The 16,060-nt window shown below is 36.4% G+C and overlaps 1 protein-coding gene across 6 annotated transcripts in view; it reads left to right on the top strand.

Annotated features, from left to right (window-relative positions):
* The window catches only part of lrp1bb (low density lipoprotein receptor-related protein 1Bb), a 315,310-nt gene that overhangs the window by 213,410 nt on the left and 85,840 nt on the right, over positions 1-16,060 (top strand). For all 6 annotated transcript variants that reach the window (XM_008402891.3, XM_008402898.3, XM_008402881.3 and 3 more), the window contains 8 exons: positions 12-137; positions 293-424; positions 7,945-8,079; positions 8,747-8,876; positions 10,821-10,947; positions 11,093-11,244; positions 11,735-11,859; positions 12,312-12,683. In XM_008402891.3, the coding sequence (XP_008401113.2) occupies positions 12-137; positions 293-424; positions 7,945-8,079; positions 8,747-8,876; positions 10,821-10,947; positions 11,093-11,244; positions 11,735-11,859; positions 12,312-12,683 (1,299 nt within the window). The remainder of the gene's footprint in view (positions 1-11; positions 138-292; positions 425-7,944; positions 8,080-8,746; positions 8,877-10,820; positions 10,948-11,092; positions 11,245-11,734; positions 11,860-12,311; positions 12,684-16,060) is intronic.

The raw sequence follows: 16,060 nt of genomic DNA, 5'->3' as shown, positions 1-16,060 counted from the left end.
TTTTCATTCAGGAAGAAATCCGTGCCAAGTGAACAATGGAGGATGCTCCCAGCTCTGCTTCCCAACCTCAGAGAACACCCGCAGTTGTTCCTGCACTGTTGGATATAATCTACGCAGCGATCGTACATCCTGCGAAGGTAAGAAATGCTGTAAGGTACACATCACTTTCAAGGTAAGATTGCATTAAAGTGTGTTAGTGATTCACACATCAAAGCTTAGAAACGATTAGGTATATTTAAATATATGTAATAGCTGATAAAGGTCTGTAACGGGTCTTTCTGTCATTCTTTAGGTGTTGACTCATTTTTACTGTATTCCATCCATGAGGGAATCCGTGGAATTGCATTAGACCCGAATGACAACAGTGAAGCCCTCATGCCCATTACAGGAACTCTGTTTGCTGTGGGGGTTGACTTTCATGCAGGTATGATATAAATGAGAAGACCATGTTTGATCTAGCTCTCAAGATCTAATATGTTTTTGGTCAGTTTTTGCATTCCCACCGAGGTCAAGACAGCCATTTGCAGAGAATATGTTTTACACAATAACTAAAAGGCAGGAAAAACACTTTCAATGAACAGACCTATAACTCGTATGATTTTACCAAACCACAAATGGACAGACAGAGAATTTAAAACAGACATATTTAAGTACAGGTTGAACTGAACATAGCTTTAAAAATAAGTCTAGTTAAAATATCACATGAAGCATAAACTTTTTATTTAATTTTTACCAATAGATGAAATATACAAATGTTTCCAAAGTTTGATTAAATAACTTGTATTTACTGTTGAAATCACCAGTCGTTATATGGCAGGTTCAAGACTTAGAAATTGTAAAACGGATAGCTCTATGTTGTTCTAGATTTATGAAACCTATATAGACCTATATAATATAAGACCAAAAAATAATTATTGAGGTCGGAAATGTATATTTTCTACTAAAGAATCCAGAATGTGATAAATATGTAGAAATTGTAGTCAGAGAAAGTCTGAAAATTTAATATGATATTACTTTCCATAAAGTTGAAAGTCAGATTAATAGAAAGGTATTCAACTAACAATAATGTAGATATAAGATATATCACATCTTGGACAAGTTATCTCTTTGGACAAATTTATAGAGTTCACTTGAAATAACACATTCCAGTTGTAATGAAGCAGTTTTACTTTATTTGAAAGCTTAAACTGCACAAAGTTGGATGCTTCAGTGATTGAACTGGTGAGGTTACACTCCTGATTTCTCTAAAAGCACTTGAGTTTGACTGGTGGAAAGGGTAATGGAATATCATCTAAATGCTAACACAACAAACATCTTCTCCTTGGAAGCCAGCAGATGGGCTGTCCACCCACATCATGTCAGCTATTGCTCAGCTAATTACTGTAACTGAAATCATCTTAACTCAAAGTGGTTGCTTGCTAAACGTGTTTCTTGTGGTAATAACAACTGGCCCTTGACTTTACCAGGTGGAAGGGACAATTAATGCAACAGAAACATGCAATTAGAGCATTAACCAATATGGAGACATGTCAGCAATCTTATTAAACAATGTCAAATGGTTTCTATCACAGCACTGAGCTTTGTCTACTGATAGTTTGTAATGTTTTAGATTTTCAGCGAAGTTTGGTAGTTTTGTCTGTTTAAAACTTTTGTGGTGTGAACTTTTAATTACTATATTAGGGCTTTTACTGTAACCTTAGTTTTAACAGTTGCTTTAATTAGTTAATGACTGAACATCCCAAAGGGATCATACATGAAAGAAAGGGTATAGTTACAATATAACAGGCATTTCAAAAAATATCTCTATTTGAGTATTTAAAGTTTTGTCACAATATAACCATAAATATCAACAAATTTCTAAGTGTTGCACATTCTTTACCTTTTACTCTGATACCCCAAAATAAAATCTAGTCCAGCTGCTTGTGGATGTCACTTAATGAACAGAGTCCACCTGCGTGTAATGGGCATCAATCCATCCACTAGGATGCTGAAACAAACAGCTGGAGTAACAATGGAATGGTTTAGATGAAAACATTGCCTACTTTATAACTTAAGCATTGTCTTTATTACAGTGGACAGTTTATGTTATTTTGTGGAGGTTTATCACATAAAATAAATCAACAAACTACATTAAAGTTTGTGGTGGTGAAACGATTAAAAACTTTGGATTAAAAACTTTGAAAACTCTTGATACTTTCGTAAAGCATTGTATCCTGGCACTTTTACACAGTTTATGAAAAAGTAGGCTATTCATGTCTAAAAAAAATATAATTTAATGTTGCATTAGCAAATCACAAAAACTGGCCCTGACAAAATAAATGAATAAAAATGTCAACATTTGTTGTTTCTCAGATTTTTTTTTTGTCTGAAACGTCATCATTCAGTAATTTTAGATTTTCTTCAGAAAACCTCAAAGAAATATTCCACTTTATCGTTTAAGCTGAGCTGCAGCACAGTTTAAGAACAGACACATTTCTGCATTGACTGTGAGTACTACCATAGCATTGCTTAGATTTAAAAGACTGTGTAACTTTCAAATTTGATAAAGCTTTGCTTTGTCAGGATGAATGCAGAAACATAAAAATGGGATTTTTACAGCTAACTGCCACTTAAACAGTGGCTGGAAGGATTTTAGAAAGCTGATTCCAGGCATTAGCGGATCTGTACAATAAGGCAGATACCATCTCTGACAACTGTTTGAAAACCCAGCTTTTGGGCTGTTTTCTGTCTCATTTTAATGTGATACTTAAATTGCTGACATAGTGCTGATTATATTTCTTTTTTATATTCCTCAGCTGTCGGTTTTTGCCTTTTTTCCCTCCCTTTACATGTTTGCAGTTATCGCAGCCTCACACACACACGCACACACACACACACACCTCTATAATAGCTGTGAAACACTAAAGCAAATATCTATTAACGCCCATCGCTCTTGAGTTTTTTCGTGTTGCAGCCTCTGTTCACGCCTTGCTGCTTGGGGATATTCATTTTAAATAACATTATCTTTCAGCCTGTACATCTCCAATGTTATGATTCTTAGCTACTGTTTTTTTTTATTGTTTTGTACAAATACACTTCAGTTTATGCAATAAAGTTTTAGAATATGAATTTAAATTACAGTACAAAAAGAAAAAAGAATGACGCAAATTTTAGATTGGATCCACCTGAATATACAGGATTTATTAACTTCTTCTATTGTTTTACAAACCCTAACTTCCTAGTATTTAAACCAAATGTATGTAACACAATGAGTCATTTATTACATCAGGCTCTGGCGTATGTTCTAATACAAGTCAATATACTGACTAGATAAATAATAATAAGTTCAAATTAAAAGTGAATTTCAGAAATTCCATCAAACTGCTTTTCATCAAACCACTAAAACAATTCTGTTTTAAAGAGTTTCCAAATGGTGTCAGCTTAAGGTGCCATAATGCTGCCTTGGTTGTCATCTGTTACCTTTGTGCTTTCTTGCATAATATGTGATAATAATTGACCTTTCATGCTGACAAATATTCTGAATATATTCTGCTGCTGAAGCAAATAAATTCTGTATAAAAGATATGGCATGCTCACACAGCTGCATGCTTATAGCATTCAGATAGTGAAGATATAAAGGCGTGGTGATTTTCTGTGCTTTGTAAAGTTTTCATGAAGGTGAATATGTGAGGGTGAAGAAAGGAAAGTCAGAGATTTCTGTTAGCATTTCCATAAAATCCAATGTTTAGATATCCAAAATGCATTCATGTTAAACATATGGAAATGGTTCAAAATTGACATTTTCCTTCCTTATTTTATTTATTTTTTTGATATTGAGTATATTTCCACATGAAAACACACCCTCAGGAATCCCTTTCCAAGACAGGTTGTTGATGGGCATAAACTCTGCTTGTATGCATTTTTTTTTGTGAAAAGTCATTCTGAACCAGTGATTTTATTTTGTTTTGTTTTGGTAATCTCTCCTTCCTGCCTACTCTGTTACCAAATGGTTATAGTCAGTAATAGAACTGCCAATAACTTTTATGTCCTGTTTTATTTTTATTTTTTGTAGAAAGTATTCCGTGATTCTGTGTTTAGCTGTGTCTTTTTCCTGGAAAACGTAATTTGCTGAGCTGCTGCCGCCATTACTTTTAGGTACTAATTTTGATTTAGGAATTATTTTTTTCTAGAGAAATTTATTACTGGAGCTATTGCTGGCACTTCTTCTGTACTTTGGATTTAATTCTATAAAAAGATGTTCTTGCACTGTGCTACTTTAAGTTGTTTCTGTTTCCAGTATGATACCAGTAACGGAGGTGCTGCCGGCATTCCTTTTTGAACTTTGGTTTTGTTTCTTTTTGTAGAAAACCTTTGTGGCAAAGTAATATGTGCTTTGCTGTGGCTGTTTTCCTAACAAAGCCATTGCATTGTTGTCAATTACTGTTTGAACTCTTGTCCGCATTTCTTTCCATCTAGGTACCCTTAAAATTAGTATTTGTTTGTTTTTCTGTTTTCTTTATTGGACAAGAACACTGATAGTACTATTGATGCCATTAGATATGTGTATCTAATGGCATCAATTTTTTTTTTCATAGTAATTCCGGATTAGTATGTATTTTTGTCTCTCTTTCCTGTCCCTTCTTCCCTATAATTAGGATTGAATTGAATAGTTTGTACTCTGATGTACATCTGAATGGACTGTAATGAAAGGAACTGGTCTGATCAGAGTTGAATTTGTGCTAGTTTTGAAATATTTTGGTTTGCTATTTATTGAATTTCTTCATTCAAATAAGCTGGAATGAAAGCAACACCAAGCATCTTTCACTTTCATAGGAACCAATGGAAACTTTGAATTCTGTGCACTGTCTTTACTGTTTGTTGTTTACTCCACAAAATCTACTGAGGAAATATTTCAACTGTTAAATCTTATATTAAGCCTAAACAATTTGTGCAATAAATAATTGTTAGGCAGTGAAAAGATTTTAATCATTTTACTTGATTGTGATTTCAAAAAGTACTTATTAGCCTGTCACTTATTTTTTCAAATTAAAAAACAAAAAGCTGTAGTCCAAACATAGTTAGATTTCTTAAACAAATATGAATAATATTGCAACTTACTTAATATACAAATAAAAAGCTTCAAATCAGACTGTTTAAAAAAAACTCTGAAGGTCAATAGCCCTTTTGAGTGTGACTGCAGCTTTTGGAAAAGAAATGAGCTGAGTCCAAGTACAAAATTCAATGATTGCCGCAGCCTTTAATTCTTTGGGCAAGTGAACATGCAAATGTAGCGCTAAGTCCCATCCAGGATCAGCACCTGACAGCATGCACATTTCATTTACATATCGTTATGGAAGCAGGGTTGCCAGAGCAGAACAGATGAAAGCCCCCCAGCTGTATTCTGTCATATGTCATCTTTGTGTTAACAGAGTGTGAAGGCATGAGGAACAAGATGGTGCAATTAAATGTCTGATGCTAGGTAAGCTCTTAACAACCTGTGGAGAGTCGGACTTGGAGGCTCCACTGCAAATACAGCATATAGTGAATTTACCTAATTCTTAAGGACTTACTGTGTGTGCACTGCTTTGAAAACAAAAAGGGCTTTTCTATAAATTAAAATGTCAGAAATTTCAGTAGCACAGTTTTAAAATTAAATTTCATATATTAAGTGGATTCATGACACACCGAGTGAAAAACGTCATATGTTTCAGTAAAAAAAAAAAAAAAAACCAACGAGGCATTGACCCAACGAGGGTCCCTGTTGTCAATCAGTGTTGCTTCCTAAGTGGACAGTTTGATTTCACAGAAGTTTGATTTACTTGGAGTTATATTGTGTGGTTTAAGTGTTCCCTTTATTTTTTTGAGCAGTGTGTGTGTATATATATATATATATATATATACAGGGGTGAAAGTAAAGGGGTACGGCAGGGTACTGCGTACCCCTAAAAGATTTAGCGGAGGTACGCAGTACCTGCAAGAGAGAGGAGCGGCTGTCTGCTGTAAAGAATCAGTGGGTTCACTGTGCAGCCGCGACTGCGCCCACTAGATTTTCAAGAACCATCTAAAACACGACTTAATCAGTTAATCCTATTTCATATTGTTTCTGAACTGTTCGTGCTTTAATAGAGCAGCGGTGCAATACGTCGTTCGTGGAAGGTTTCGAGTCGATCTCGGGATTAGGTGACAAACTGAACTCCGCCAGGAGGCTGAAACCAGCACGTCCTCCTCTGGCTCGCTTAAAACGTTAATAACTTTATTAAAGAACAACAAAAAAATCAACAAAACATGTTCAAATTAATGATCCATCAACAATAATAAACTCAGTGATTATTGTTTCAACAAGGTGTTGCACAATTCTGTGCATTTCGGTTCCATTACCAAAATAACGAGCAGAGCAGGAGTTTAAAATTAACTAATCAACCACCGCTGTGTTCAGGGAGCGTTTATTAATGATCGCAAAATAAATATCAAGTCTGCAAACCTAATATCGTAGCGGACTGAATGTTATGTTTTTAACATAATCTCTGGTCGGCTTGTGGAGCGCAGGAGGTTGCCATGGCAACAGGTGTGCTTAAATGAGAGAGAGACGCAGAATAAAAATGTGCGACTGGTTTAGAGTTGATCACATTTTCGGGTTGTTTTACCTGTGTTAACCTTTATCTTGGCGCATCACAGCCGCTGGAGTTTCTGAACGTTCAATAAACGACAAACTTGGACTAATTACCTTGTTCTCTGTGACTATACGTCAATCACATCAAACACAGTAAATAAATTTCATTAAGTATTTAACAAACAAATGGCTTCTACCGCGATAATTATGTGAAATTAAATGAATTGTCTACTATAAAAAAAATAGTTTGGTGCTTTGAGCTCAGAGTCTGAGAGGCTTTTCCTTTATATCAAACAATTTTTTTTGCCTCCTATTTAGTGGAAATATTGATGTTAATGAGATTTTCTCCAAAATAACCTTTTTCAACCTTTATAGCTCCACTGTTGAAAATGAGAAGCTAACATTCACAAATGACAGTGAAATAAAATCCAGTACAACATCTGGTTTGAGATGATTCCTCTGGAACCTGTTGGAGAAAAAATAACCCATCTTCAGAAAATGATCTTTAACCTAACAGAGCTGTGGTTCCTCTTATCAGTATGAGAGTCAGGGTGAGGAGGCACCATGTTAGGAAGAGAAGTGGAAGCTGCAGGATCTTCAAAACAAACAGGTCATGATGCTAGGCTACTGATTATCTCTCTGTCTGGACACAGGATCAATAGAACCAGTTTAAAAGCTAAAATAAATGGTTATATGCCAGACATGGAAAACTGGGATGAACTCCATGCCATGATGTTCAGAATGTAGGTCTCATGGCATCTCAAAGTGTCAGCATTGCAGCCAGTGGGCTGAAGGAGGAAATACAGCTTTATTTTGTAGTAATTCAAGGGTTACCCAGCTTTTATTTATATATATATATATATATATATATATATATATATATATATATATATATATTTTTTTTTTTTTTTGTCATAGAACCCCCAAGAATTTTAAACTACTTTCACCCCTGTATATTAATATATCTTTTTGTTGGTCTTTGAAATAATCTTTAAATTTAATAGGAAACTGACTAGATTTTTCATTAGCTGCTTGCTGTAATCATCAAAATGAACAGGAATGTGTCATTTTGTGTGAAATAAATCTAGATATGCAATATAGTTTTTTTTTCTAACTACTGAAATAAATTACCTTATTAATTCTATTTTGTTGAGATTAACCTGTATACTCCAGCATCATATTTTGTACCTTATGCTGCTCTTAATTTGAGGTCCTTTCTAGCACTACATGACATTTGGTAAAACTGACAGTGCTAAAGTAAAATTTAGAGTTGTTTAAAACTGTAACTACACCCATGGCAGCAACATTCATCATCCCATTATGTCCTGTCATTAATGGTATGGTGTAATTTTCAGGAAATGACACAGTGTACTGGACAGATATGGGGCTCAACAGAATATCCCGTGCCAAACGTGATCAGACCTGGCGGGAAGACGTCATTACTACAGGCATCAGTCGAGTCGAAGGCATCGCTGTTGACTGGATTGCTGGTCAGTATTGTGTCTCCCCAGATCATGGTGTTATTACTACAGCCTGTCAGCTTGCTAGTGACAGTGAACGATTTTCACTTTCTGTTCACTGATTCTAGTTATGGCAGAAAGTAGAAGCTTAGGTTTAATGTTGCTCCTCTATAAAAAAACAAAAAAATCTTCAGCAAACAAAGTAAAATCATTCATTGCAAGAATACAAATGCAATATGACTTAATGTACTGCATTTTATTTAAAGTATGTTCATCAAAGGAAGTACTTGGTAACAAAAAGACTCTAGAGGAGGTGTAAAATTGTTTATGGTGTCAGATTTAAAGAACATGTTAAAAATTTTCATACCATTAAGTTCACCTCACAAGTTTTCACTTACAATAGCTTTTCTTGTTTCCATTTGAAGTGGTGTATTATAAATTTCAAGTACCTGAATTTTCATGGATGTTTGTCTCATTTTTAAGTTTTTAAATGGGCTTGGATCCTCCAACTACTGTAATAAATTACAAATACATGTTATTGACTGTATCACATCAGTCAGTTAAAACAATGGTGAAAACAAATATATGTATCCATACACAAATAGCTGGTTTCTGTCTCCCTAACCATATTAGCACGGTGTATTCCTGTCTATCGTAGATTATGTTTCTTTTGCATTAACGTATTGTGTCTACACAGGAAACCTGTACTGGACAGATCATGGTTTTAATCTGATTGAAATCTCCCGCCTTAACGGTGCATATCGCTCAGTGGTGATATCTGAAGGACTTGATCAGCCAAGAGCCATTGCTGTTCATCCACAAAAAGGGTAAGGAATGTCTCTCTGTTTTATGACTGTGTTGTCCAGTTGTGCAGTGCAACAGGCTGCAACCAGGGGGATCAGTTGGGTTTTTGATTGTGTGAGGATGTATAGCAAACTGATTATTACTTAAACTCTGTCGTTTTCCTTAATGAGAAAAACTGGTTCTCACACCAGACCTTGTCTGAGCACTTGAACGGTTTCATGTTTGTTTACCTGCTTATTGATGCAGCTATTCAGTCAGCCAATTACTTGCCAGCTTTGCTGAGCATTGGACCGTACACATGCAGCTTCTGTTAATGTCTGCATCAAACAGAAACATTGAGAAAAATGTATTCTTAGTGATTCATGCCAGACTGCCTCGATATTGGCAATTGAGAATGTATATTAAAAACATTTTCCTGGCATTCCCCGCAGTTTAGCCTGCCGATAAACATATGTTTGAGTAGTCAGAGGTGAAAGCAGAGAAACATTAGAGCACACTATAGATATATATGTAGTTATCTAGGTTATAATCATAAAGACCCAATCCTCAGAAATGTGTGACTTCATTGTGATGGTATGCGCAACAACTGGAAAGATGTTAAGTTGTTTGAAACAACTTATTGTTCATGATCTTTTATTCTAGCATGTAATTGTTAAGATGTTTTACAAAGCACTTCTCTCATAGCCACTTATATGACACCATCTTTAAAACTATGTGTAGGTTTTCATAATTCAGTCGATTTATGAACAACGAAACAATTATACCAGCAGGAGCCATATCTGCTGATATGAAGCAACATGAATCTGTTTCCATATGGTTTAAATCAAATTCCTTCCAAATGAATGTTGAAGCTGAAATTGAGACTCATGGAATCAAGCAGCAGTTTCCACCCTGTGGTCTGGTTTTGATGAACCTGTGTGAACTGTAGCCCCAGTTTCCTGACAGGAATGGCACCCAGTATGGTTTTCTTTTTAGCGAGTGGTGAATAAAGCTACTAGTACATTTCTATCATCTCACATCAATCTGCCTTTTCTCCACCAACCTCTGACATCAACAAGATATTTTCCTTCACATCACTGCTGCTCACATTACTGTTTTCCCTTTTTAGACCAGATGGTTTGCATGACAATCCAAGTATAATGGCTGCTTTCTGAAATACTCACACCAGCCTGTCTGGCACCATCATCCCATTTGAAGTAAATTAATTCCCTTTTTTTCCTATTCCGATGCTCGATTTGAACTTTGACAAGTGATCTTCACCACACCCGGAGGGCTTAAATATATCAAGTTGCTGCCTTGTAATATGCTGAGTCACTAATTGTGCTAAGTCTGTTTCAGCACAGTTTAAACACATCTAATAAGTGTCAATATTGAAAATGTATGCATGTCAGATGTTGCACCTTGGTGCTTCCCATATGTTTTCGCCTTAAATCCCAATGCTGCCTAGTTGCAAGAACTGCCTGATATTGTCACATCCATTGACTAATGAGGCACAGTTGGCAAACCCTTACATAAATTTACCATGACAGTAATGTCAATACTTCTCTTGATGACCTGGAGGGCTAATAGTTGCAGGTTAATGTCAGTCTCCCATTGCTCGATTTTTTTTTTTTTCGAAAATTGCAGAAATTGACAAATGACATCTAAGTTCTGACTTGAAGCGTTTTAATAGGTACTCTGTTCAGCTTAAGATCAAAACCAATGTATGTGGTTGTTCTGGGTGTCAAACAAGGACAAAACATAATCTGCAGTCTAAATTGTGTTTTATTGTAGAGCTCTTATTATTTTCTGTTAGGTAACACATACTGGCAGTAATCCACACCTAAAGTCCAGTAATCTGTTCTATCTTGTAGCGTTTTAGCCCGCTATGTCCAATGTGGGTTTGCTTCATTGTCTTATTCTCTTTGTGGAAATTAAGCCAAGTGGGTAAAGGTCACTTTTTGTGTGGGTCCAATTATTCTTGACAGTTACCTTTTCTGGAGCGAATGGGGGCAGAATCCCTGCATTGGCCGCTCTCGTCTGGATGGTTCAGACCAAGTTACCCTCGTTAATTCGGGCATCGTATGGCCCAATGGGATTTCCATAGACTTTGAGGTACAGTCTACAACACAAGCATTGTCTTCAACCTGATATACTCGGATATCCTACACCTCCTCTTTTATCATTTTGCTTTCTTTGTGAAATTTTAATGTGCATAAGAGGGTGGTCTTTGATCTGCATTTTTTAAATTACCTTCCAGGAAAACACATTATATTGGTGCGACGCACGCACAGATAAGATCGAGAGGATCAACCTTGAAACAGGTGAGAGCCGGGAGATTGTAATGTCAGCGGCCAACGTAGATCTGTTCTCTGTGGCTGTGTTTGGGCCTTACATCTACTGGTCTGACAGGTAATTTATTATTTTCCTAAATACACTCAAATTCCCTGGCCTGCAAGGCCCTGTATTTTAACTTAACATCAACCTAAGTCGACAAGCATCTCTTGTGAAAATATTACAAAAAGCAATTGTTCTTACCAAAAGTCAAAGCCTATTTTTGTGAATGCAGACAGAAACCTTTGTCACCAGCATCCTAAATCCTTCTTCATCCCAGTTATAATGGCTTATTTAGGTTCATGTTTTTCATCTGACTCACATTTAAACTAGTGGTAAAAACAGTTAATTTACTTCTCCCTAATGTCTTGTGCAACTAACCTGCATGCATTTCTTTTTTGTGGAAAGAAAAGCAAAAGAGTAATGTCCCTTTTTATCAGTTCTATCAAGAACATGCTGTTTCTTTTTTATCCCTTCAACTTGTCTCAACCAAAACCTAGACTAGAACATTTCTTAAACATATATTTATTAGTTGCCATCATTTATTTTTTTTGTTGATGATGTTCAGGGCCCATTCCAATGGCTCAATCCGGCGAGCTTTTAAGACCGACGCCAGTGAGGATGTAACCATGAAGAGTGGCCTAGGGGTCAATTTGAAAGATGTGACAGTTTTCAACAGAGATAGGGAAAAAGGTAGGATTTCACTTTGTAGTCTGATTCATTTTTCATTACACATTCTGTCACTTTACATCTTTTGTAATTAGTTTGACACATCTACAGTTTTATAAATTTTTTCATGTACGTATACATATAAACCAATCAAGTTTATTTGTTAAGCTTCAAATCTCAAATTTTGGACTAGTGCAGGTGAGGATGCACCTGATAGTAATGTGAGTGTAGTGCAAGTTAAGCAGCAGTACAATTATTAATGTTTATCAGTGTTCAAATGTAAGCAATGTTATGTTGAAGTTTGTGGTTCTAATATGGTCAAATATGAATAAATTCCAGGAATATGATATTGCAAGGCTCTTTACTTGTCATAGTTGTTTTCCCATCTGTCATATATAGGCAGGACAAATTATACCTGACTGCACAAAGCAGGAAATAAGGCAAGCTGGTAACTGAACATGTGTTGTATTTTGAAGGCACCAACCCCTGTGCCAGGGGCAACGGAGGCTGCCAGCAGCTGTGCTTTCACCTGGGAAGCGGTCGGCGAACCTGCTCCTGTGCCCACGGTCGCTTGGCAGACGACGGTTTTGCCTGCGAGCGCTATGAAGGTTATTTACTCTTCTCTGAAAGGACTATCCTGAAAAGCATCCACCTCTCGGATGAGAATGACCTCAACTCACCGGTTCAGCCACTGGAAAATCCGGCTTTCTTCAAGAACATTGTTGCACTGGCCTTTGACTACAATCAGAGCAAATCTGGGACCAACCGGATCTTTTTCAGTGATGCGCATTATGGAAATATACAGATTATTAACGACGACTGGGCAGGACGATATATTATTGCAGAAAGTAAGTGGATTTCATTCTGGCAAAATGTGTTCCCACTATAGATTAATTACTTTCTTTTATCCACATTTCTTTATTGCAGACATGCTCTTATGTGCACATAAATTCTGGGACTTTAAGGTAGCCATGTGTAAAAGCACAATAATTTCAGGTGGTTCATGATACCTTTTATGCCATGTCTACAGCCAAAGACACATTTATTGACACTTCTGGTAAAAGTCTACGGTGACATCATCTCTTACAGATATTCTTCTTTAAAACCAGTCTTTCATTTGAGTACATATATTCAGTTCACATGTTTAGAAGCTGTTTTTACCTAAACCATCTGTGGCACAGTTATTTGAACTAAATTATTGTAGCTACAGCATTATTTTCACATATATATATATATATATATTTATAAATACTTTACTTTACTAGAATCTTTACTTTATTTTTGATTAAATAGTTGTGTTGCTATCAACAAATAATCAATTGCATTCTGTTTGGGTCAATGTCACAAAGGATTCTGGGGTTTTTTCACCTTGTACTCTTTAAAAGAAAGCCATTCCTTTCAAAACTATTCTCAATGTGTTTCTAAGCTTCCTCCTAGTTCACTGCTACCAATTAAACAAGGGTCCATCTCCATTTATTAATCACCAAATGTCAGCCAATCCCATCTTGATGAGCATGGTTGGAGTGAGATAAACAGCTGAAGTGTCTCTTCTCCACAGCTTGCATTCTCTTCCATTCTGCAAAGTTTCCACAGGGAGCAGAGCTCAGCACCTTCCCATCCTCTTCTTACACAGGAAGACTAGCAGAGTGTTACTGATCCATTCTCACCCATCCCCCATCCCATCTCCCACGCTCCTGCTGAGGGAGCTTTCTGCTTATTTATTTATCTTCTTGAAATGAACAGGCATTATCAAGAACCATCTGTCAGGAGTGTTGGTGTCCTTCACGCCTTGCCACTTGTGAAATGCAGAATGAAAGAGGTCCAAAAATTTTGCTGAAGCACCGCTTGAGTTTTTCAGTCAACAACACTTTCGCATATTCACGTTGTATGCAGCCATAATGCAAAGATTAGCTTCAGGACATTGTGACTGTCCCCGGTTTTGTATTTAGTGTTGGTTCAAAGCAGAATTAGAAGCATTGGGGCACTTTAAGGCAGCATCAAATACTGAACTGTGTGTAAAATTAGGCCTTTTGTTATTTTTTTTACTGAATCCCATCATTGAGGAAAGGTGACGATGTTAATCATCCATATTTCCCTAATTAAACTCTGTGTCCCCCATTAATTACTCCCTCGCGTGGCCAACAATTTGTGAGCAACCCCAAGCTGCCAGACAGCTTTTATTGCAAACTATTAATTAGTTGTCAGCTGACTCAGGCAGAGTCTTAAGTATTTTAGAGGTGGTTTATGAGTTTAGAAAAACTAGTGTGCAAAAACAAGGATGAGGATAGATCAGGTTTGCTATATGTTGCACTTGGATGCCATGCAAAATTTGTGTTAATGTTTAATTCACCTACAATTATTTTGAAATCCTCCTAACTTTAATAATTGACACAAAGTAAATTAGCTTTCCATCCATAAAAAAACAAATTAATTTAATCGTATAACTGGCATAGATGTCACAGCTTGGCTTTGCATATAAACAAAGACAAATATTAGCATTTTTGTATAATACAGTGCATGTTCTGAAAGCCTAAAATAAAGCAATTTAGATTTGACTGCCCGTGATTTATTTAAGTCATATTTAAAGCTTCACACTTTTCTAGAGTAGCATGTATTGGTATCACCTTTATTATTTGAACCGATTTGTTGAAATGAACATTCATTCATTTCTGTTCAAAAACAAAGAAGTATTTTTGTTGTTGTTTTTCTATTTTGTTTTTAAAAGTCCTGTGTTAAACATATTTAATAACTTTGTAACCAAATAAAACAAAGATAGATTCTGACTTTGTGTTAATGTCAATACAGCCATAAGTCAACCTATAACACCTAATGGTGTAACAGGTTTATATTTGACAGCAGTGATTCTAGTTGTCATTTTCTAAAAGCTAAAGAATAAGTCACTATGCTTTGCAGCTAGTTTGAAGTGTTTGTGTTGACATGCTGTCTTAGTCTGTTTTTGTCAGACATCACACCGAGCATCATGGCAAAATCTCAACTTTGGTCTTATCTGATGTTCTTTTAAAAGTTCTTGCGCTTCTTTTGTGTGTTTTTTTGTTTGTTTGTTTTTGCTAAAGAAAAGCCTTTCTTCTGGCAACCCTTCCAAAAAAGCCATTTTGTTCAGACTTCATCAAGGTTCCTCAACTTTAGCATTTAACTCACTGACTGTTTTTTGCAGTTTTCTGAGCATTGCAAAAACTCACTGAAAATTTACTGAGATGTTCATAACTTTTTTGGGAGTTGTCTTTGTGTTGAGTGACCAGCTGGTTCTGTGGCTTTAAACAAACAAGCCCAAATCATCTTTATTCCGCCACAGACCTTGACTACACATATGAGGTGTTTGTACTGATATGTTGTGTTTGGTTTTAGTCACGTTTCCTGCTGTGCATTATGGCAAAGCATACCATTCCATACCATACCAACTTTATTTATAAAGCACTTTAAAACAACCACAGCTGATACAAAGTGCTGTACATTAAAACACAACATAACAATAAAAAATAAAAACTCTTACAATTTAAAACAAACACAATTTAAAACTAGATCCCGCTGGAGTTGAAAGCCAATTAAATAAGATGGGTTTTAAGACTAACTTTAAAAGTGGACAGTGAAGGGGCCTCTCTGACCTGCAAAGGCAAGTCGTTCCATAACTTGGGACCAATGACAGAGAAAGCCCTGTCCCATCTCAGCTTCCTTCTGGATCTCGGTGCCTCCAAGAGCAGCTGATCTGCTGACCTGAGAGACCGATAGGGTACGTAGGGGTGAAGAAGCTCAGAGAGGTAAGCCGGGGCAAGATTATGTAGTGATTTAAAAACAAACATAAGAATTTTAAAATGAATCCTAAAATATACAGGCAGCCAGTGAAGTGAGGCCAGGACAGGGGTCACATGTTCCCTCTTTTGAGTTCCTGTCAGAAGTCATGCAGCAGCATTCTGTACTAGCTGCAGACGTGAGAGCAGCGACTGACCGACTCTCAGATAAAGTGAGTTGCAGTAATCCAATCGAGTCGAAATAAAAGCGTGGATCACTGTTTCAAAATGCTGCCTGGAAAGAAAAGATTTCACTGACACCAATTGCCTTAAATGATAAAAGCTGGTCTTAACCACGGCTCTGATTTGGCTGTCCAATTTAAAATTACTGACCACCTTAAAACCAAGATCTGTAATAACAGGTTTAAAATATACCTCCAAAGGTCCCAGGTCAACAGAGGAGGACTCACGTGAGCCAC

The sequence above is a fragment of the Poecilia reticulata genome, chromosome 2 (genome assembly GCF_904066995.2).
Source record: "Poecilia reticulata chromosome 2, P_reticulata-male-v2, whole genome shotgun sequence".
Lineage (NCBI taxonomy): Eukaryota > Metazoa > Chordata > Actinopteri > Cyprinodontiformes > Poeciliidae > Poecilia > Poecilia reticulata.
The sequence above is the reverse complement of the archived record's forward strand: the minus strand, read 5'-3'. Positions and strand labels throughout refer to the sequence as shown.